Source organism: Lithobates pipiens, unplaced genomic scaffold, assembly GCF_037356315.1.
Source record: "Lithobates pipiens isolate NorthernLeopardFrog02 unplaced genomic scaffold, aLitPip1_a1.2 Scaffold_18, whole genome shotgun sequence".
Lineage (NCBI taxonomy): Eukaryota > Metazoa > Chordata > Amphibia > Anura > Ranidae > Lithobates > Lithobates pipiens.
Genome location: NW_027507758.1, coordinates 595,959,119 through 595,982,425, shown reverse-complemented (window position 1 = coordinate 595,982,425; position 23,307 = coordinate 595,959,119). Strand labels below are relative to the sequence as shown.

Below are 23,307 nucleotides of genomic sequence, written 5' to 3'. Positions count from 1 at the left end.
CGTTATCTTCTTGACCTCATCTCCGTCTATGGTTTCCCATGGTAGATAGCTCAAAGAAATGCATAAACTGAAACTGGATCTTACTTTCGGGTTATTTATTTGAAATAGGAACAAGATCTCTCAGTTTAGGGTAGAGGGTTAGGAGGAAGTTCAGGTACTTTTGGACTGCAAAAATAGAAAGTCTCTTATAGAAGAAATCCAGAGAATAACCATTTCACAGCTGGATTCTCACAACCTCCGGATAGACCTCCTCTCACTAGGCCTAGCAGCCGGTAGGGTGTTAAGTAAAGTAAAGTCTCTGCCACAGACTTGGATGTGAAATACTTGAGAAAAGTCTCTGCCGCAGACTTGAGCATAACCAAGGGACATAGACAAATTTAGAGAACTGTCATATGGTACCAGTATCTCTCAGCCGGTCCGGCGATACCGTATTAGTGTAGATCCATGAAGTGTCCTTCAACTGAGCCTCCAGGCTTCTTCCGAGAAGCCAGTCTTGTGCATGGCCTTCTCCCGAAGAGTCCTCCCCTGGAAGCTTCTCCAGTTGCTGGGCCTCTCCTTAGATGAGACGGCACCGGACTACCCTATAATCCTCAGGCCTCGGTATCCATTCAGGCTTGTCCCTGCAGTTACTTCGCCTCAGGCTATCCAGCCCCGAGACTTGGAATTGCATGGATCGGCACCCCAGGCCAGGAGGGCCATGGGGGCTGGTCAGGAGCACCAACACCAAACAGACAGAACATATCTTCTGGACCGGAACCCCAAAGCATGTGATCTCAGTGCCTTAAATACCACCTTCCAGAGTGCACAGCAGGAGAACACTCCCACTGGGCTGGTTCCAAGAAAATGTGGCACTCAATACGCCTAGCTAAACTGCGTTCTACCACTTGTCAGCAGTGACAGCGACACCTGCTGCCAAGGAGAACCCAGTGCAATCCAGCCAGACTGGCACTGAAACCATAATGTAGCAAAATTAGCCCTAAAATCCAACTGTGGTTTCAGGAATATTAATTTTCAAAAACATATAGCGCATGCTCGTCCGGAGCCGGCGCTACATACTCCCCCCTCCCATTTAGACAATGTCCTCATCGTCTGGGAAGAAAGAAAAGAAAAAACACTTTCAGTCCTAGAAAAATGAAGTACCTGAACTTTAAGGTTGGAAGGGGAAATGGAAAGGAAACACACAAAAGAAAAATTGAACAATGTAAAATTCTTAACGATTAACACAAGCAGGTCACATATTACACAACCCAATTCCTGACTATCTACACCACCCACTCTCCGGTAGCTTGATAGACGCTCTTGGTGACAAGCACAAGCACTTTATTATATCATTATTTTTTTGGACATTTATTAATTACCTTTGCATCACAGGATATATTTTCTGGTTATTTGTTGTATTTGTGCTACACATGTCTATTAGTTGTATAGCTATTTAAGTGCCGCACATTTGATATATCAGTTTGGATTGTCACATTTGGGGAAGTGTGGGCAGTGCTGGCAGCTGTTTTTTACTTTATTTTTGTTTTTATATTTATTTTTATTTTCATTTTTAATTTTTTTTTTTTTTGTTCGTTAATTATGATTATGCGTGATAGCAAGTGCCAAAAACATGGCTATATTTATGTGGATTTTCTACCCTATGGTGCCACTATCAACAGTGAATATTATTGTCGTGTCCTGAGTGATGTGCATTCACGTCTGCGGAAAAAGCAGCCTGGTTTGATCAATAAGGGTGTCCTGTTTCCCTGAGCCAATGCACAAGCTCATACTGCTCACCGTACTATGTGAACATTACAGCAACTAGGCTGGGAGGTAGACATGTGCGATTAGTTTCGTATGAATCGAAAAGTCGTATGAATTTCCGTAAATTTGTACATTCAGGAGGATCCGAAATACGAATTTCTATGCTTCTGAGTTTTGAACGAAATACTAAATTTCATTTACGAATTTCGTATCCAAATTCCATTACAACAGAAATGTAAATCAGAGGTTTTCTTCTGCTGCTGAGTGAGGGTTGGGAAGATGACCTCTTTTAATATGGTACTGGTAGTTGATGGGAGATTCAGAATCGGACAAAATAAGAATGTTCGTTAATTATGATTATGCGTTATGATGCAGTTAAAAAACCCAGGAAGTCAGCACAGGGATGGTGGGAGGCCCTCATAAAGATAAATTCATCATAACGAACATTCGTAATTGTTACGAAAAGTTAACGAACCTAACGAAAATGTGTATTTTGTACGAATCCCAATTGAATTTCTGACACAAATTACGAAATACGAATTAATTCTAATTTGAAACGGAATGGAACTAAACAAAACTAATTTATTGATGGCACACATGTTCACTGGGAGGTATTGGCATATCCCCCTTACCGCCCAGACCTCACTCCGAGTGATTTCCACCTGTTTGGACCCCTTGTTCTATCAATTTGTGCCCTATGTCAAAAAGTGCCCGCTCATGCGCAGACTGGAAGGGCACTCAAGCTGATTTGCCGATCAGCTGGAGGGACGTCACCATAGCACATGCACACATTGTAGGAGGGTTTTTTCAAAGGGAGATACCATTTCACGGGCACAGTTGAAAGCTATACAAAGAGTGGACGGACACCGTAGATGTCAGATTGTGCCTCTCTGTAAACACAGCGAGGCAAAAAAGTGACAAATACGGTGTCCCTCCGTTATTTGCATACCATTAAATTGTGCCAGAGAAATGGTATTTCCCATTGAAAAAAAGGATGCTACTCTAGCTGATCGGGAAATCAGCTGGAGTGCCGCCCCGTTCTGCGCATGCGCGAGTTCCTTGTGGGTCAGCATTTCGGCACTGATGATGAAGTGAAAAAGGCTTTCCTAGGATGGTTCAGGCATACTAATTTTATATATATATATATATATATATATATATATATATATATATATATATATATATATATATATATATATATATACAGTGGTGTGAAAAAGTGTTTGCCCCCTTCCTCATTTCCTGTTCCTTTGCATGTTTGTCACACTTAAGTGTTTCGGAACATCAAACCAATGTAAACAATAGTCAAGGACAACACAAGTTAACACAAAATGCAATTTGTAAATGAAGGTGTTTATTATTAAAAGTGAAAAAAAATCCAAACCATAATGGCCCTGTGTGAAAAAGTGATTGCCCCCCTTGTTAAAACATACTATAACTGTGGTTGTCCACACCTGAGTTCAATTTCTCTAGCCACACCCAGGCCTGATTATTGCCACACCTGTTCACAATCAAGGCATCACTTAAATAGGAGCTGCTTGACACAGTAAGGTCCACCAGAAGATCCTTAAAAGCTACACATCATGCCGAGACCCAAAGAAATTCAGGAACAATTGAGAAAGAAAGTAATTGAGATCTATCAGTCTGGAAAGGGTTATAAAGCCATTTCCAAAGCTTTGGGAATCCAGCGAACCACAGTGAGAGCCATTATCCACAAATGGCAAAGACATGGAACAGTGGTGAACCTTCCCAGGAGTGGCCGGCCGCCCAAAATTACCCCAAGAGCGCAGCGACGACTCATCCAAGAGGTCACAAAAGACCCCACAACAACGTCCAAGGAACTGCAGGCCTCACTTGCCTCAGTTAAGGTCAGCGTTCATGCCTCCACCATCAGGAAAAGACTGGGCAAAAATGGCCTGCATGGCAGAGTTCCAAGGAGAAAACCACTGCTGAGCAAAAAGAACATCAAAGCTCGTCTCAATTTCTCCACAACACATCTTGATGATCCCCAAGACTTTTGGGACAACATTCTGTGGACCGATGAGACAAAAGTGGAACTCTTTGGAAGGTGTGTGTCCAAGTATATCTGGCGTAGAAGGAACACTGCATTTCATAAAAAGAACATTATACCAACAGTAAAATATGGTGGTGGTAGTGTGATGGTCTGGGGCTGTTTTGCTGCTTCAGGACCTGGAAGACTTGCCGTGATAAAAGGAACTATGAATTCTGCTGTCTACCAAGAGATCCTGAAGGAGAATGTCCGACCATCTGTTCGTGTACTCAAGCTGAAACGAACTTGGGTTCTGCAGCAGGACAATGATCCTAAACACACCAGCAAGTCCACCACCGAATGGCTGAAGAAAAACAAAATGAAGACTTTGGAGTGGCCTAGCCAAAGTCCTGACCTGAATCCTATTGAGATGTTGTGGTATGACCTTAAAAAGGCCGTTCATGCTCGAAAACCCTCTAATGTAACTGAATTAGGACAATTCTGCAAAGATGAGTGGGCCAAAATTCCTCCAGGACGCTGTAAAAGCCTCATTGCACGTTATCGCAAACGCTTGGTTGCAGTTGTTGCTGCTAAGGGTGGCCCAACCAGTTATTAGGTTTAGGGGGCAATCACTTTTTCACACAGGGCCATGATGGTTTGGATTTTTTTTCACCTTTAATAATAAACACCTTCATTTACAAATTGCATTTTGTGTTTACTTGTGTTGTCCTTGACTATTGTTTAAATTGGTTTGATGTTCCGAAACACTTAAGTGTGACAAACATGCAAAGGAACAGGAAATGAGGAAGGGGGCAAACACTTTTTCACACCACTGTATATATATTTATTCTAAGGGATCAGGGGGTGACAAGCCGGCTCAGACAGTTAAGTCAACTTAAAAGGCTTTATTCAGCAAAAATCAACAGAAATTTGATCAGCTTTGTCTTTTACAGGCAGTTCAAGCAACACAAAAACTCTTAACAGTATAAGACAGTCCTTTTTAACCACTTCAATACAGGGCATTTTCACCCCCTTCCTGCCCAGGGCAATTTTCAACTTTCATCGCTGTCACATTTTGAATGACAATTGTAAGGCCATGCAACGTTGTACCCAGATTTAATTTTGATAATTTTTTCCCCCCACAAATAGAGCTTTCTTTTGGTGGTGTTTGATCACTTCTGCGTTTTTTATTTTTTGTGCTATGAACAAAAAAAAAGCATCAATTTTGAAAAAAAAACACAATATTTATTACTTTTTGCTATTATAAATGTCCCATTTAAAAAAAAAAAAAAATGTTTTCCTCCGTTTAGGCTGATATGTATTCTTCTACATATTTTTGGTAAAAAAAATCCCAATAAGCGTATATTGATTAGTTTGCGCAAAAGTTATAGCGTCTACAAAATGGGGGATAGATTTGTCATTTTTATTTATTTATTTACTACTAATGGTGGCGAGCTGCAATTTTTATCATGACTGTGACAGATCGGACACGTTTAACACTATTTTGGGACCATTCACATTTATAAAGCGATCGCTGCTATAAAAAATGCACCGATTACTGTATAAATGTGACTGTCAGGGAAGGGGTTAACACTAGGGGGCGCTGCAGGGATTAAATGTGTGTCCTAGGGGCTGAATCTAACTGTGGGGGGAGGGGACTCACACAGATCCACATCCCGGCTCTGTTACCAGGCAATCGCGGGTGCCCGGTGGACGTCGTGGCTGTCGGGCCAGCGTACCGGGTCCCCGGCGATGTGGCGAGCGCACGCTCTCCACAATGCCGGGAAGCAGAGGACATCATATGACCCGGAGGGAGGTACAGTTCCTGCCTGTCAGAATCCATGAATGAGACCGAGACAGAAGTACAATTGAATCACAATTGTTTATTAATAAAAAATAAAAATGTAAATAGAGTAAGCATAGTCAAAGCATATCCGGAGTCCAGTAACCGGATCGAGTAGTCAGCCAGTCCAGAGTTCAATAACCAGATTGGGTAATCAGCCAGGCCAGAAGTCAGGGATCCAAGTGGAGCAACAGCAAGCAGGATAAGGAGCCAGAAGGGATGTCAGCAAGCCAGTCTTTACACAGGAGATGGTTTCTTGTGATGTGACCAAGGCGAAGGCAGATGTGAAGTGAGCTGGACACCTTTAAGTTGGCAGGTCAGATGAGCATCATCAGGAACAGCTGGGTTACTGTGGAGAGAGATTAGAGCTGGCAATTAGCCGACAGCTGAGCAGCTAGCCCAGAGAAGCCAGCCCTGACACTGCCGCCATCATTTTACAATATGGTGGTAGGGAACTAGTTAAATAATGCTCAGCATCCCAACCACAGCATATAGCATAGAAAAGTCCCAGTTCAGGCAAGCTCAACTAGCAGGATCAAGTCATAGATAGGTAACAGGGGTCCTTACAGCTTCAAGCTCCTCTCAGCTTTGATAGCTCAACAGCCATCTCTCTCCAAACACACTTCTCCTCTCTGACGTTTTCAACTCAGCTGGCAATAAGCAGGTCTGAAGGGGAAGTACCTGCCTTCTTCAATTAACCCCTTCTTAACCCTACATATATTGTTTTCTTTCAATATAACCATGTACACAAACAATAACATTTACCTAACATAGGACTATGCAAGGGGAGTCATGTATACTATCCTAGGCTTTGGGAAAGCTTCAAAGGATCCAGGGAGAGACGAGCAAGCAGGGCCGTCTTTAACATCGATTGGACCCTGGGGAAAATATTTATTGGGGCTCCCCCATGCAGTTTCGCTCTCCACATGCCCCTAGACATACAATAAATAGCAGCTAGACTCGAAATCAGTTTACTGAATCAGATCAGGGAGCTATTGCGATTGGTTGCTAGAGGTTACAGTGTATCATTACCGCTCACTGACTGGTTGCTAGAGGTTACAGCACACATTATGGCTCACTAATTAGTTGTTAGAGATTTTCAGCACATGATTTCTGCTTGTTGATTGGTTGCTAGAGATTACTGTGGATATGACCTCGGGGGCATGATATACATATCAATGCTGCCTGTCGCCGCTATTTACATACAAATGTCGCCACTATTTACATATGAATGACGGTAATTTACATGTAAACAAAGGGTCTGGCACGTGAGTCAACTGTACACAATAGGGCAGAGCTAGGCAGCATTAGTAGCCGCACTTCACACTGAGATACTGGGACACAGCACAGGACTAAAACCCTTGAGGGGCGAGGTAATCTAAATCAGGATAGTTGGCAAATATGAGGCAGCTGCTTTGGGCCCCACAACAATAACAGGGCCCATGGCAGCTGCTTCTTTTGCCCTGCCTTAAAGACGGCCCTGCAAGCAAGGTATCCCTATAGAGAATAAAAATGTCCAAAGACAATTAGGAAGTAGGAAAGAGAGCAACCAAAGTAAAATAAATAATCCTCTTACACACCTATGAGATTGCCCTGAAAAGTCTTCAACCATCAGTACCAAAATGTCTGTTACAGACAATTCTCCCAATCCTCCTTCTAAAGCTACAGAAAAGCAGAAATATGACTAACCATCATTTAATAACGTCCAAAAAAAAAAGGTAATTCCTACATCTGAATACAAACTACATTTCCTTTTCACTTATAAGATAGCCATTAGTGGGCAGAATTGTCCATTGGTAAAATGCATATATGCTATTATAACTCTCCACGACCATATGTGGAGAGTTATGCAACACATGCAACACAATATGTGTTCCAAAGGGCCTGGTATGGATTTCGGGGGAACCCCACAACAAATGTATTGTAAACAATAGTTTTTGGGGTATGTTTTTCTTAACCTGGTGCTTAGAGAGAATTCACATTTAGTTGACATATTTCATGGCTTCCCTAGTTGACAAAATAATTAGTAGAGCTCTGAATTTCAGCTTTGGAGCAGGATTTTTTTTTTTTTTTGGGGGGGGGGGGGGGGGGTTTCTTCCACCTCCCCCATTACACTTTCTAATGAAGGACTTGCTCAACTACTTTTGTGTGCAACTAGATTTAATACAGATTTGAAGGGGTATGAATGATTTGCACTCATAAATAATCTATTTATAGTCTGCAAAAATCAAACCTAAAGCAAAAACAATCAACCTTTTATTGCAACATTTGTATAAACATTTGGTACATTAACCGCTTCAGGCTGGGAAGATTTTACCCCCTTTCTGACCAGAGCACTTTTTGCGATTTGGCACTGCCTCGCTTTAACTGACAATTGCGCGGTTGTGTGTCATGGCACCCAAACAAAATTGACGTCCTTTTTTCCCCACAAATAGAGCTTTCTTTTGGTGGCATTTGATCACCTCTGTGTTTTTTATTTGTTGTGCTATAAACAAAAAAGTGTGACAATTTTGAAAAAAACGCATTATTTTTTACTTTTTGCTATAATAAATATCCCCCAAAAATATATAGAAAAACATTTTTTTTCCTCAGTTTAGGCTGATATGTATTCTTCTACATATTTTTGGTAAAAAATCGTAGAAAAAGTGTATATTGATTGGTTTGCACAAAAGTTATAGCGTCTACAAAATAGGGATTTGTTTTTTGGTATTTTTATTTATTTATCTATTTATTAGTAATGGCGGTGATCTGTGATTTCTATTGGGACTGCGACATTATGGCGGACACATCGGACACTTTTGACAATATTTTGGGACCATTGTCATTTAAACAGCGATCAGTGCTATAAAAATACACTGATTACTGTGTAAATGGCACTGGCAGTGAAGGGGTTAACCACTAGGGGGCGATGGAGGGGTTAAGTGTGTCCTAGGGAGTCATTCTAACTGTGGGGGGATGGGTTTCAATTTACTTGACAGCGATCACTGCTCCCGAAAACATGGAGCAGTGATCTGTCATGACACAAGCCAGATGCCTTGTTTACATAGGCACTTCCTCGTTCTGAGGTTCCATGACATGATCGCCGGGAGACCGGCGGGCATCCGCATCTCGGTTACCCACTCCTGGTCTGTACTTCAGGCTGAAGGTAAATGCAGAAAGAGCGGCTAGCCACCTGTGACCAGTGGCGTCCAGCTTTACAGTGGTGAGCAAGTAAGTAAGGGGGTTGTTGTCCGTCTTCACTGCGAATTCAGCCCCGTACAGGTAGTCCTTCAGCTTTTCTACCACTGCCCACTTCAGAGCCAGAAATTCAAGCTTATGAGTTGGAATCAAACTTCTGCTCACATAGGCTATTGGTTGCAGATGCCCTTCATGCTCCTGGTAGAGCACCCCTCCTAGGCCATCTTGGCTGGCATCTACGTGTAGTTCGTAAGGCTTGGCAGGGTCGGCATAGGCTAAGACTGAAGCAGTGGTAAGGCTCCACTTCAGCTGTCTGAAGGCTTCTTCACATTCTGGAGTTCACTGATCCTGGATATGCTCTTTTTTTTTCCTGGGCCCTTCTTTCGGCCTTGCCGACTGGTCTTGGTTTTCATTAGCCTCTTCCTGATTCTTCAGAAGCTCAGTGAGTGGGTGGGCTATCTTTGCGAACCCTTCCACTAACCTTCTATAGTAGGAGCAGAATCCTAAGGCCGCGTACACACGGGCGGACTGTCTGACGGACTTGGTCCGCTGAAACGTGTTTCAGCGGACAATCCGCTCGTGTGTGGGCTTCAGCGGACTTTTTCAGCGGACAGTCTGGCGGACTAAGTGTTTCGGAATTTCCGTAATATTGTACGTCCAAACTTGGTTTCAGCGGACAGTCCGCTCGTGAGTAGGCTAGTTCGACGGACTAAGTATGGCGCATGCTCAGAAAGGATTTACACGGCCGAAGGTTGCATTGCAGTGTATTGGACGTCGAATTTCTAGTCCCGTCGTACGTGCCGTACACGTCATCGCGCAAGCTTTCAGCGGACTGTCTGTTCGTCGTGTGTGGTCAAGTGCGTTCATTCAAAAGTAGGATGGACTGTCTGTCGGATTGTCTGACGGACTTAGTTGGACGGATAGTCCGCCCGTGTGTACGCGGCCTTAGAATGACCTGAGTTCAGTTACGTTGGTAGGCCTGGACCAAGAAGTGGCAGCTTCTAACTTCTTGGTATCAGTCGCTACTCCCTCTTCAGACACAATGTGTCCCAGATAATTCACTGAGGGCTGGTAGAATTGACATTTCTCATAGAGAGTTTCAGGCCTTCCTCATGAAGTCTCTTCAGGACCTTTTCCAGGCATTCTTCATGTTCTTCCAACATTCTTCCAAACACTATTATGTCATCCAGGTAGACCAGTGCTTCTATTAGGTTCATGTCTCCCACTGTTTTCTCCATCAATCTCTGGAAAGTCGCTGGGGCCCCAGACAGTCCTTATGGCATCCAGTTGAACTCAAAGAACCCCACAGGGGTGATGAAAGCAGTCTTCTCTCTATCTTCAGGGCACATGGGGATCTGATAATACCCACTTTTCAGGTCCAGCACACTGAACAACTTCGCTCCCGACAGGCTCTGCAGGGCATCTTCTATCCGGGGTGTGGTGTATTGGTCAGGAATGGTCCTCCGGTTCAGGGTCCTATAATCAATGCATAGGCGTAGAGACCTGTTCTTCTTCCTCACCACCACAATAGGGGAGGCATAAGGACTCCTGGACTCACGGATAATGCCCGTTCTCTTGAGCTCAGCCAGTTGCTCTCGCAGGTCTTCCAGATCTCCCAGTGGGATTCGCCTGACCCTTTCTCTGAAAGGCTTGTCCTCCTCCAGTCGAATTCGATGCGTAGCACTTATGGCTAATCCCACATCAAACTCACTTTTTGAGAAAGCATCCCTCCATCTTAAAAGTTGGGCCTTAGCTCTTTCCCTCCAGGCAGGAGTAAGGGGCGTGTCCTTGAGACAGAACTCTTCTTGAGGGATCTCTGTTGCCAATCCTTCCTTCACGCTACATACTGAAACTGGGGTGGCTGGACTAACCTGCCCCAGCAGTAATCTGGATGGCACCCTCATTGATGCAGCTTCTACGTTCCGGACAGTGACGGAAACTTTGCCGTGAGTCCTCTTCAAAGCCCTAGTGGGTAACACTTCTGGGATGAGTTCTAACCCCCTGTTGTCTTCCTCTCGTATCTTCGAGGACAAGGAAGGGACCTGGCTTTTTCCAGCTCAACTTGACAAAGGCCCTCAAGCTGACAACTTCACTGGGCTCGACTCATTTCCTCCCCTATCTAAGAGCCAGATTTTCCCCACTCCCTCTTCAGGAGCCTCCTCTTCCTGCTTTGGGTCTCGTTATGTCTGCGCCAACATCGGATGTATTTTATTAGGGGGGGTCCCTTCTGGAGCACAAGCAGTGTAAGAAGCTTTCTCACCAAGTCAGTGTTCGTCCCAATAATGATGGAACTTTTGTCAGCACCTGGGGGGGAGGGCACACCACGACCAAGGTGTCGAACATCTCAGCCTCTTCTGCTGTACTTGTGTCAAAGGTGAGTCTGACCGACAGGTAACCATCATATGGGAAGTTCTGAGTGCCTAACCCCCATATCTCTAGTTTCTCCAATTTCTATAGCGGCAGGTGCTTGAGATGTCAGTCGTACAAATCCCTGTAGAGCAAGGTCACTTGAGCTCCTGTGTCCAGCAAAGCTTTTGTATAAATCCCCTCAATTTGGATGGGAACAATTGGTGAGGGCCCTGCCAGCTTAGGAGGTATCCTACTAGACGTGGTATTTTTGGCCTGTTTGGCAGCTTGTACTTTCACCCTAGGTTTTGGGGGCCTCCTTCTCTTCCGCCATTGTTTCTCCGTACCTTCCGAGATGTTTGGCGTGGGAGTCAGTGTGGATTCAATTGTAGCAACTGGGCGCCCAGTCGACTCCTTCACTGAGGCCCTCTGAATTTTTAAACTTGGCCTCAGCTACTGAGCTTGGGCACACTCGTCTGAAATGTCCTACTCCTCCACATTTGAAACAGATTTTCTGTATTGGTTTCGTGGGGCGGCTGGGGATTTCCCGAGCTTTTTTGTGGGGAGGCCTCTTCTGTCTGGGTGTTTGCTAGATAAGTCATCAACGTTGCCATCATCTCCAGTATCTCCTTCTGGGTCTGAAGCAACTTTTCCAGCCCAAAGATGGGTAGAGAGGGCGACAGGCATGACCCTTGTTCGGTGCCTGCTGTCAATACACTGAGTTCCCAAGTATCCGAGGGGACATCTACCTGCTGCACTTTGACCCTGGGAGCGTTGAGGGATTGGAGCTTCCTCCGTTTTTGGTCCCTCTCCATCTTATCTGCTTCATTCATCTTCTCGATAAGTACTTCATCTGGAGTGGAGAGATCTTCCAAATACTGTTTCAGAGCCATCTTTATATTATCATTCCTCAATCCTGTAGTCACAGATCTCTGGAATTTCTTCTGGATTAACTCTGCTCCAAAGTGTTCTCTAGCTTCCTCTTCCTGACTTGCAGACAGCAGGCAGTCCTTAAGCTCAATAGCCCGGAATAGAAAGTTCTGAGCAGTCTCTTTGACATCCTGAGTTATGCTCACCAATCTGTGATACAGTTCAGCGGTGTCTTCCTCCTCATAGTAGCTCTTCAGTATTCTCATTAACTGATTTAAGGCCATTCCAGTCTTCTTTTCCAACATGTCTCTTACACTTGAACCTGGGCTGATGGCATGAATTACTGCCTCTTTGATTTCGGACTCCAAGCATCCTTTCTGTAACCCCAACTCTACTTGGTGTAGAAGACTGGTGTAGGACAGCTTGTCCTTCTGTCCCTTTTCTCCTATCTGACCCTCAATGCAGAAGTCTTTCTGGATGATTACTTCCTGCAAGCGGCCCCGGTTGCCTCTTTTATGTGTCTTCACAGGGTTAAGCATTACTTGTTCATCCATCTGATCTTCCAGAAAAAGGGGGGGGGGGGTTCACTGATGCCCTCAGCCATTAATCTGGAGGTCTCCTGAAACTTTCCTTGTATATCGCAATATTCTCTCTTCAGGTCGGCCAACTGTTGCTCTGGCTGTGAATTTCCATGAACCCCAACTTGTTGGATTGGGTGTGTCAGTTGGAGTTCTGTTCTGTCAGACAACTTTATACTGGCACCATGGAAGTTTTCGGGGATACCCTGTCTCCACTCTATCAGTGCATAGGTGCAACCGGTGCGATGGTCTTTTTTCACTGCGACTACATGCGCCTTCCTGTCTGCTACTTAAAGTTCTACGTGAGGCCTCACCCAAAGTACTTTCTCCTTTATCTTCTTTCTTCGCTAGCTTAAATGGTTCCTCAGGTATTTGTAATCCAAAGGGGTAAGTGGCAAAAGTTAACTTAGAGTGCTCCAGGTATTGTTCCAAGAACTTGTAATCACACTTGAGCGCTAAAGTGAACTAGGCCTCAAGCCTACTCAATGTCAGTTGCTCAGTTACACCTCCGTGGAACAACAGATTCCAGCGAGGCCTATGAGTGAGTCTAACTATGTGCAAAAGTTAACAAACGGTGGGCCGTAGCCTGCTCACCAACTGGACCAGAGTTCCGTGTGATCACATTGGTCCGTGACAGCAGCTTGTCAGCCGTCAGCTAGGCTAGATGCTCTGTATCGCTCCGCTGAATCGATACGGTTCTCCGATTCTCCGCCGAGTGCCCTTGGACCTTCTCAATCCGGCTATCTTCTTTCAGGTTCCGTCAGATTACCTCACAAATGCGAGCAGTCTGACGCTCCGCAATAGCTGTTAGCCGCTGCCTCTCTGGACACCCCTCCACAGATCCGCACAAGCAGGTAACGTGATCCCAAGAGACCTAAAATGGCCTCTGCTGTGCCTTATATCCCCTACCCAGCATGCACTGTGTAAGAGAGTTTTCATGGGTAGGTCACACGCGGACTCCTGGGTAACGAGCTCAACCTTCAGAATCCAAACATACAGTCACTTCCTGTACCAGTCTTTAGGTTGTTCTGAGGTAAATGATAAACAGGTGCGTTACCCATATTCGTCCACTAGATGGCTCTAGTACGAAACCACAGTAATGTCCATATACCTCATATTAAAGCATGCATAATCACATCAGTAAGCAAGGATGTCAGCGCTACACTACATTGACATACACAGCAGGAATTAATTAGCAGGAACCTTGCTTTTCTTCTCAATAATTACATAGCAGTTGTAAGTCTAACATGTGAGATTTAGAAGCAATCATCAAACAACAGTCTTAGTGGGGTATGGGTCAGAGATTATGCACCCCCCCCCCCCCAAAACCATATCTATTTGTAACCCAATATACATACTGCAAAGAAAAATTCAGGTCTGTTCTTAGGCCAAACACCCGCGGCAAATGCAGGCCTTTAATTAACCCAACTAGGATTGCTCACCCACCCTGTAAAGGACACACCCACCAGTGTAATTGATTCTGTCTCTTCATGTAGGCCTCAAGTGCTCACACCTGTTCATTAGGAATACACACTCTTTCCAAATGAAAAAATGTCTCAGCATTGATATCTGTGCAGGGTAAAGCTCGGAATAACACATGTCAAAGGCTCTGCCCATGATCAGTGAGCCCATGTATGTGGAGGGCCCAAAACAGGAAATTACAACTTTGTGAAGGGTGCTTCACACAAATTGGTGACAAAGAGCATTTGTCATTAATCATAAGCATACAAACTTAAAATTAAAAATTAAAATATGTGTGCAGCATCACACCAGAAGTGTGTGTGTAATGTGATTTCTTGGGGTTCCATTAGGTGAAACCCATCAAAAATGTTAGCACTGCTGTAAAAGAAACTTTAACACCACAACATACAAACCTCTAGCCAGGTAGCAGGATTGGAATTCAAAGTCAGTGCTGCTAGGCATAAGTGCTAACCTGTGAGCCACTGTGCTGCTACATGTTTTTAGGGGCACCTCTGTGGTGTAAAACAGTCCTAAGTCCCAGGGGTGCAAGAAGTTAATCAATGCAGATATACTGTGGAAGGCCAGAGAGACACCTATCAACCTGTTTGTGGCATATGCCTTCTGTTTTGAAGGTTGGTTATGGCTGATTACTGTCAACATGCTGAGAGCTAAACAGCTTTCATTTTGTGGGTTTTGACTTGATAAGAGGCTGCAATTTAGGGCTGGTGTGGAAATGTTAAAGCTGATTAGCGTCCTTACCCATGGAAAATATATGACACAATTTGCAATGGTGCAACCCTCCTACACATAAATACTACATTTAGACATACTTTTTGTAAGGACCTGAGTCAAGAGTTATGTTTAGCAACATAGGAAGAACAGACAGTCTCCCTACATTAAGTGGCATGTTTGGGATTCAAACCCAGAACCCCAGCACTGCTAAGCAGAAGTGCCTACCTGTGAGCCACTGTGCTGCTACATGTGGAGCCCTTGTATGCATAAATACACATATACTGCATTTCTTTGGACATATAGGTGGTGGAATTACATTAGTCAGGAGTTATTCCTCTTGATTTATTTTGTGATATTTGGTGGTTCTTGGTGTGTGGATGTAGAATAGTGATGTTACTCTCTGATTTTTGGGAATTAGATTTTTTCTGATGTTGGTACACATCAAATTTTTGGGGCTCAAATTAGGATCATTTGGAAATAATAAAAAACACACACAATTGTGACTCATTTTAAATTTGCAACACCAATGGTATTGTTTGTGGTTTGTAAAGACACCTGTTTGAGTTTGGGTAAATAATTTTGTGAGATGGATAGCAACAAATGAAAGTGATGCCGCGTACACACGATCTAACAACCCGGTGGAAAGGTCAGATGGACTCAAGTCCGCCGGACAATCCGCCCGTGTGTAGACTCCGGCGGACTTTTTTTACCTAAAAGTCCGGCGGACTAAGATTGGAGTTTTGCACATCAATCTGTCCACCGGACTCGCATTTCGGCAGACAGTACGGCTGTGTGTGTGCCAGTCCGCCGTACTTTTGAAATGAACAGACTTTTCCCGCCTGGAGAAAAGTCCGCTCATTTTGAGCATGGCTCCAGGTAGCCGAGGCCAGCGAGAATACTGGGACTGTGACATCATAATGGGCAGGGACATCATCCGGTGATGTCCCTATATAAGTCACTGCACACCGCGTGTCCTGTCATAGTGACCGGAGACAGCGACGAGGCAACATCTCCAGAAGAGAAGAGAAGAACAGATGATGGCGACAGCGGCGACAGAAGACCGGGCCACCACTTGTAAAAGAGCTAGAAGAAGGCGCGTGGAAGAAGAACTGAAGAGGGGGACAAGACCTCCGAAGTCGGAAGAAGAGGGTGGCGGCGAAGAGGGCTAGCTCCTCCGCTAGTAAAAGAGCTAGCAGAAGATAGCGGAGGAGTCCGGCGAGAAGACCCCCGAAGACGGAAGAAGACCCCTGGAGCTGTGCAATAAACTATTTTAACCCTTGTGTGTTGTGTTTTTTTCCCTCTCCATTAGGATCAATTGCACAATGGCATGGTCAGTCAGTCGGAGTGGCATAAGCCGAGATTGCAATTGTAACGCATGTCACAGTTGTAGATATTTGAAAAAAATCGTTGCGTGATATGCCAAACTCCACCTGTATTTCCATAAAGGACTTCAACACATGTCCGCTGTACAATTGTGGAAGGTATTGAATACCCTTCTCTCTCCAGGTGCCAAAGCCCCTAAGTTTGCGAAGTTCGCTATAATTAGCATTCCCCCAGATAGGAGTGAGCGTTAAAAAAATGTGTACCTGTAGTAAACATTTAACATGTGACCATAGGGTATTTAACAGGGTGATGGTTGGGGAGCCTCTGTCTAGGTGTGTATATCCTGCCTCCAGATTAGATAGTGCTATGTCTGTATCTGTAGAGGTGCTTCATATTCTACATATTGGGTCCAGGGGATCATCCAGTCCCCAGCCTTCTAGCATTATTAAAAAACAAAATAGATGATGAAGAAGCAACATTGTTGCAAGGACAATTTCTTTGAGAGAAAGATACATTCATCTCAACATGAAAAGTATTATTTGGAGAAGTTACAATTGTACCATTAGAATCAATGGCTGAAGCTTGCATTGGGCTACATAACTCTCATTGTCACTCCCAAAAATGCTTTTTTAATCCAGCGCTTATTTTGGAGTTTACTATAACTCCCTGTAAAAAAGCTATGGGAGTTAAAATGAGAGTAGTTTGCATGTCTGAGCATGCTCAGTTGTTTTGGCACCTAGTTGTAAAGAGATGGGGAATGTATCTCTTCTCAGACTTTTAAAGATATTTCAGTGTAGAAATCACTTTTTCACACACTTTAAAAGCAGATTATCTTTAAACAATAAACCACATATTTCAGTATCATTTAGGCAATCATATCATGCTCTAAACTTGATTTCCATGTGCAATTCTTAAGGTCCTAACAAGAGTAAGGGGTTGGGTGCTATCTGTTGTCTGGGAGCTATTGTAAATTTGATTTTGGGAGTATTTTTTTCCCCAGCGCGATTGTCAATTTCGTTTGGGAATTAATTACTATGATCATGGTAATTTGAGGGCTAATTAGCAGTAATTATCACTAATTAGAGCGTGGCGCTATAGTAAATGACACCCTATGCCTCAGTTGTCTTCCAAAGTTGTCTTCCTCAATGCATTTAAAATACCAGTGTGTACTTACACATGAATCACATAATCTGTTTTTATAAGCCCAACAAGCCTTGTTACAGATGAATTTTCTCCTTTCTTAAGATATAGTCATAGGTGGTAGGACACTGCTTCTGGTAGAGATGTTCCACCAATGTGTTGCTTCCAGGTACCATTGATATACCTTCTCTATTTTTGAAATTCCAAAGATGTAAGGCATAGGAATCATTAAAAGTTGGCAAATTCTCCCAGACTTCAAAGTACTTTTTCCATTCTGGATGCAGGATAGGGTAGAAACGTTGAATATGAAAATAACTGATGTTTGCACACATGACATCATCCGTAGAGGTAAATACCGGCATGCCACACAATTTCTTCACAACACGAGTGAAAACCCCCGGCCCTTGGTGTCCCCATTTTTCTCCCCTGTAATTCTCAACAAAGTTCTCCATAAACTGCCACGCCAACTGGTAATGTGATGAGAGGCCAAAAACACTGCTGCTAGTAACTATAAAAGATTCAGCTGCTAGAAAATGGTCCTGGGGTATTCGACGAAGTGAGATGACATCAGTATCCATATAAATTCCTCCATATTTCCACATCATGGCAAACCTACAGGCATCTGAGCTAACATGGATCCAGTAGATTTCTTTTTTAGGGTTTACCTGGTAGTCAAGAAAAGAACATTTCATTAGATCATAACATAAGAAAATTTTTGAAAATTTTAAATATGTCTTAGCTTGTTAATTAACAATTTAAAGGGTAACTTACAAAAAAAACTCAACATGTATCAGCTCCGGGCTGTAAAACTAGATAGAAGGAAGTACCTGTGTGCCCCAGTAAGGTAATCTCTGTATGCTCCAGCCTCATGCTAATCATTATGCTTTATGAGCCATTATAAAGCAAACAAGAGCTCTTGTCTGCTTCACCAAGGCTCAACTCATAGTCACCTATTTGGAATGCACGGTCAGTGGCTGTAGACCTCAAGCTCAGGCTACAACATGTAGCGCTCATCCTTCCATATAGGAAACAACTACCCTTTAATGTTGAGCTATTTCCAAACAGATAAATGCACTTGTAGTGACAACCCAAGCACTACAACACCTTTCCCTGCAGTCCAAAGTACAAAACGGATGTTGGAGTTCAAACAAGCTCATGCAGGCTAGTAGAAGCCAATCAGAAGACAGAAGGTGGAAATGCTGCACACCAGAACCCTGCCACTATACAGAAAGGTGAATATATGGCTTTAGCCTAAGCTCCTCCTGAGTGCACTCCTCTGACATGTTTCGCTCCACCCATTGGACTTAGTCATAGAGAACCTCCGGTTGTGCGGCCTTTCCACCTTCTGTCTTCTGCTCTGCATTCACTCTTAAATGTATTTGACCTTTTATCTGCCTCTTATTCTTATAATACCCTGTACAGTAGAGCTTAAGCTAAAGGGGGAGGGAGTGGCATAACTAATAACCAATCAGGTGTGCTACATGTGATTAAACTGAGAAGGAACCTCATTAAAAGAAAGAGAGCATTCTGCAGATGTTCCTTCACTGTCCATTTCAGTATGTTTATACTCATCTTAACTCCCCTAATCCACCAATTAGCTTCCCTACAAAGATTCAGCTCTATTTGTGTCCATTCAAGGTTCTTATTTTAACTGAAGCCCTGATGGGGGGTGGGGTTCTGATCCCCGAAATGCATTGGCTGTTTTTTCAGTGCAAACCAGTAAACAAATTTGGACTCTTTTATCCTTTGGTCTGGCACTATGTCCAATAGTGCATGCCTTTTCTATGGTAACTTGTTGGATTCCCCTGTACGTATATCACAAGAATGGCTAGCCAAATAATTTTCTTAACGGGTAAAACAGTAGCCATGTATGATGTGCTGCATCTGTATATTTGTCTGCTTACGAAGAGTTCCACATCAATGCCTTGTTCACATGGACGTATTACAGAATACACCCTTGTGAGGGATGCACAGATGTTATATTCCTCCTTGTGCAGGCAGTCCCATTCATGTCAGTACAGACACAGCCACTTCTCCCAATTTGACTTTTGTATGTATACTTCAGGAACAAGCACCTTCACACACCAACATAGCTGTCAAATTGGGAGCAGTGTCTGTGTCCATGCAGCTGCTGCATCCTAATTGGCATCAATTAAATTCCCTGCATGGTGGTGCATGGAACACTTGTGCAGGAAAACACCAATGTGTATGCTATAGTATGAATAAAGCCTTAATCGCAGAGCTTTAGCTGCTGACTTTTAATATAAGAATACTTACCTGTCCACGATACCAGTGGTGTCTTCATCTGAGCTGATTTTTCAATTGGCTCTCTGGGTGCTGCCTCCACCAGCTCCCTACTGCACATGTGCAAAGCGCGGTGTGCTTTGTGAATGGACTGGCAGCAGGGGAAGGAAGAGGGACAAAATTCCATCTGAGTTTGCAGCAGCCGGCTCAGCCAGAAGTGAGAGTGGATACCAGTCAAGACCAGGTACCCGCTCCCCCCTCCTCCCTCCCCCGAAAGGTGCCAAATGTTGCAGCAGAGGGGTGGAGGAGACAAACAAGCGGAGCCTACCTTTTTGGGTGGAACTCCGCTTTAAAAACACATACAGAACTAATCATAAAAAGGGAATTGTTTTGGCTTGGCTGAGCTGTTTAATATACATTGCTTGTAAAAGTATTTGCCCCAAGTCTGATTTTCCCAGTTATTGAATATTTTTGAATTTTTCTTGCATGTTTCAACCGGTAGTAGAAAATGAATATATAAATGAAAAATATAACTTATTGAACCGTTTCAATATGGACAATTTCACCCCCTTCCTTCCCAGGCCAATTTTCAGCTTTCAGCGCTGTCACACTTTGAATGACAATTGCGCTGTCATGCAACACTGTACCCAAATTAAATTTTTCACATTTTCTTCCCAGAAATAGAGCTTTATTTTGGTGGTATCTAATCACTGCTAGGTTTTTAAATGTTTCCATAAAAAATTAAAAAAGGCTTGGTAAATAAATGTTTTTCTTTGTTTCTGTCCGTAAATTTTGTAAACAAGCAATTTTTATCCTTCACTGATGTGCGCTGATGAGGCTGCACTGATGGGCACTGATAGGCTGTACTAATGGACACTGATGAGGTGGCACTTATGGGTACTGAAAGGGCACTGATAAAGAGGCACTAATATGCTGCACTTATGGGCACTGATAGGTGGCACTGATGGGCACTGATTGGCACTGATAGGCGGCACTTGTGGGCAATGATAGGCAGCACAGATAGGTGGCATTGATGGGCGCTGATGGGTGACACTGATGGGCACTTATAGATAGCACTGACTGGCATCACTGATGAGCACTGATTAGTGGCATTGCTGGCCACTGATTGGTGGAAATTATGGCCACTGATTGGTGGTACTAATGGCCATGATTGGTGGCACTGCTGGGGCTACATTGATAACCAGGGCACTGATTATCAGTGCCCTAAATTTACCTCTACACACTCTGCTGCAAAGAGATGCCACTGATTGGCTCTCCTCACCTTGCACTGACAGAGTGTGAAGCAAGGAGAGCAGATAATTGCACTTCCCTGTTTACATGCACACAGCTGATCACATAGTTAAATAGCAGAGACTTCTGCCCTTTACTCAGATTGGGGGCCATGCTGTGTCCTAGGAACATGGCGTGATTGCTCTCGGTGTGATATGCACCCCGTGGGTGCGTGAGAGCAATGACACTGTGACAACATCATGTGGCATTGCCCCAGAATGAGAGGGGATCAAACCCGCTATCATTTTACTATACGGCGTGTAGGAGGTAATTAATGTGGTATTATTTACATAATGGACAATGTCATCTAGGCATGTGTGAAAAAAGAACTGCCCCTTATAAAATCAAAATAATGGCTGAATACAGCAAAGCTTGCCACAGCCACTTAAAGTGTCCAGCCTATTTATAACTAAGCTTAAATCTCCTCCTACCTCCATTCTAAACCTTCTATTCTATCTACCCTATGAAAGGAAGATGTGTATACTTACCTATTCTGAGAGTGATCCAAATAGGTCACAAAATTGGCTGTCAGCAGTGGTTTCAGTGTAGAGGAGGTACAGCCGACAATGGATGCCCCATTCTAATCCTATGGGTGACATCATTGTCCAGGCTCTGCAGGTGTTGTCAGCAATCTCTTCCTTTTTACGGATGCCTGCCATTGGGGAGATCACATAACTGGACCAGATCTCTCTCAGAATAGGTATGTACAGTATACACATATTTTTTTCACAAGGTAGATAGAATAGGGTTTAGAAGGGGTTTTAAGCTTTCTAATTATTAGGCTGGACTTCTACTTTAAGCAAAAATGAATTTATCTGGCTCTTGGGTTCATAATGCTAGTACACAAAAGCCGAATGTCAGGCGACATCGGACGGTTCAATAAAAAAAGTCCGACATTCAGCCTATGTGTATGGCAGCCAGTCCGACAGAAGCTGGCTGTTCGGTTAGCTTCTGTTGGACGAGCATGTTGGAAAACCAACCAGCAGCCAACCGGCTCTGGATCAGCATTCTCAGCCAATGGGGGGTCCATCCTCCTGCCAGAACACAATAGCACAGCAGGGAAGATCACTGTACTAATGTTGGATTGTTAGTACAGTGGCTCCGACCCGGAGCTGTCAGTTTTTTTCATTCAACCTTGTGTTACTGCCAGTTTAACGCCGTTTACTTCTGTGTGCTTTACTGCCAGTTTAACGCCATATAATTCTGTGCATCACTGTATGTTTGCCACATTATATTGCAGTATACTATAGTGCAGGCATGTCCAAAGTCCGGCCCGCGGGCCAATCACGGCCCGCAGTCCGGTTTTGAACGGCCCGCCTGGTTATTTAAACATATACATCTTTTGTGGCCCCCGGCGATCTCCCAGCGCCGGGGTCACAAAAGATATATAGTCCGGCTGCCTTGGAGGGAGGAGGCAGGACTAATGCCGTGCACACAGGAGGATAATTTCCTGTTTACACGGCAGTTGTAATAGGAAGTCCCATCTCTGTCATTGGGCGACTGTTCTGTCCATCAGAGGAGGTCTGACTTTCTCTTAAAGGGGCCGTTGTGTAAACAGGAAATTCTCCTGTAGGATGTCTTTGGCGCTCGTCCTGCCCTCCATGGCTGCACTGATGGCAATGGTGGCTGCATTCCTGGCAACTGCAATTGTGAGGCTGCATTCCTGGCAATGGTGAGTGAATTCCTGGCACTGGTGGCTGCATTCCTAGCAATGGTGGGTGAATTCCTGGCAATGGTGGGGCTGCATTCCTAGCAATAGTGGGTGCATTCCTGGCAATGGTGGGGCTGCATTCCTGGCAATAGTGGGTGCATTCCTGGCAATAGTGGGTGCATTCCTGGCAATAGTGGGTGCATTCCTGGCAATAGTGGGGCTGCATTCCTGGCAATGGTGGGGCTGCATTCCCGGCAATGGTGGGGCTGCATTCCTGGCAATGGTGGGTGCATTCCTGGCAATGGTGGGTGCATTTCTGGCAATGGTGGCTGCATTTCTGGCAATGGTGGCTGCATTCCTGGCAATGATGGGGCTGCATTCCTAGCAATAGTGGGCGCATTCCCAGCAATGGTGGGGTTGCATTCCTGGCAATAGTGGGTGCATTCCCGGCAATGGTGGGGCTGTATTCCCGGCAATGGTGGGGCTGCATTCCCGGCAATGGTGGGGCTGCATTCCCGGCAATGGTGGGGCTGCATTCCCGGCAATGGTGGGGCTGCATTCCCGGCAATGGTGGGGCTGCATTCCCGGCAATGGTGGGGCTGCATTCCTAGCAATAGTGGGTGCATTCCCGGCAATGGTGGGGCTGCATTCCTGGCAATAGTGGCTGCATTCCTGGCAATGGTGGGGCTGCATTCCCGGCAATGATGGGGCTGCATTCCCGGCAATGGTGGGGCTGCATTCCCGGCAATGGTGGGGCTGCATTCCCGGCAATGGTGGGGCTGCATTCCCGGCAATGGTGGGGCTGCATTCCCGGCAATGGTGGGGCTGCATTCCCGGCAATGGTGGGGCTGCATTCCCGGCTGCATTCCTGGCAATGGTGAGTGAATTTCTAGCAATGGTGGGTGCATTCCTGGCAATG

At 44.6% G+C, this 23,307-nt stretch overlaps 1 protein-coding gene across 2 annotated transcripts in view; it reads right to left on the bottom strand.

The window, feature by feature from the left end:
• Positions 1–5,596: 5,596 nt before the first annotated feature.
• Positions 5,597–23,307, bottom strand: part of LOC143989178 (alpha-1,4-N-acetylglucosaminyltransferase-like) — a 75,713-nt gene continuing 58,002 nt past the window's right edge. For both annotated transcript variants that reach the window (XM_077489216.1, XM_077489217.1), the window contains exons 3-4: positions 17,238–17,868; positions 5,597–5,925 (exon numbers count right to left, since the gene is read on the bottom strand). In XM_077489216.1, the coding sequence (XP_077345342.1) occupies positions 17,281–17,868 (588 nt within the window). In that variant the 3' untranslated portion in view covers positions 5,597–5,925; positions 17,238–17,280. The remainder of the gene's footprint in view (positions 5,926–17,237; positions 17,869–23,307) is intronic.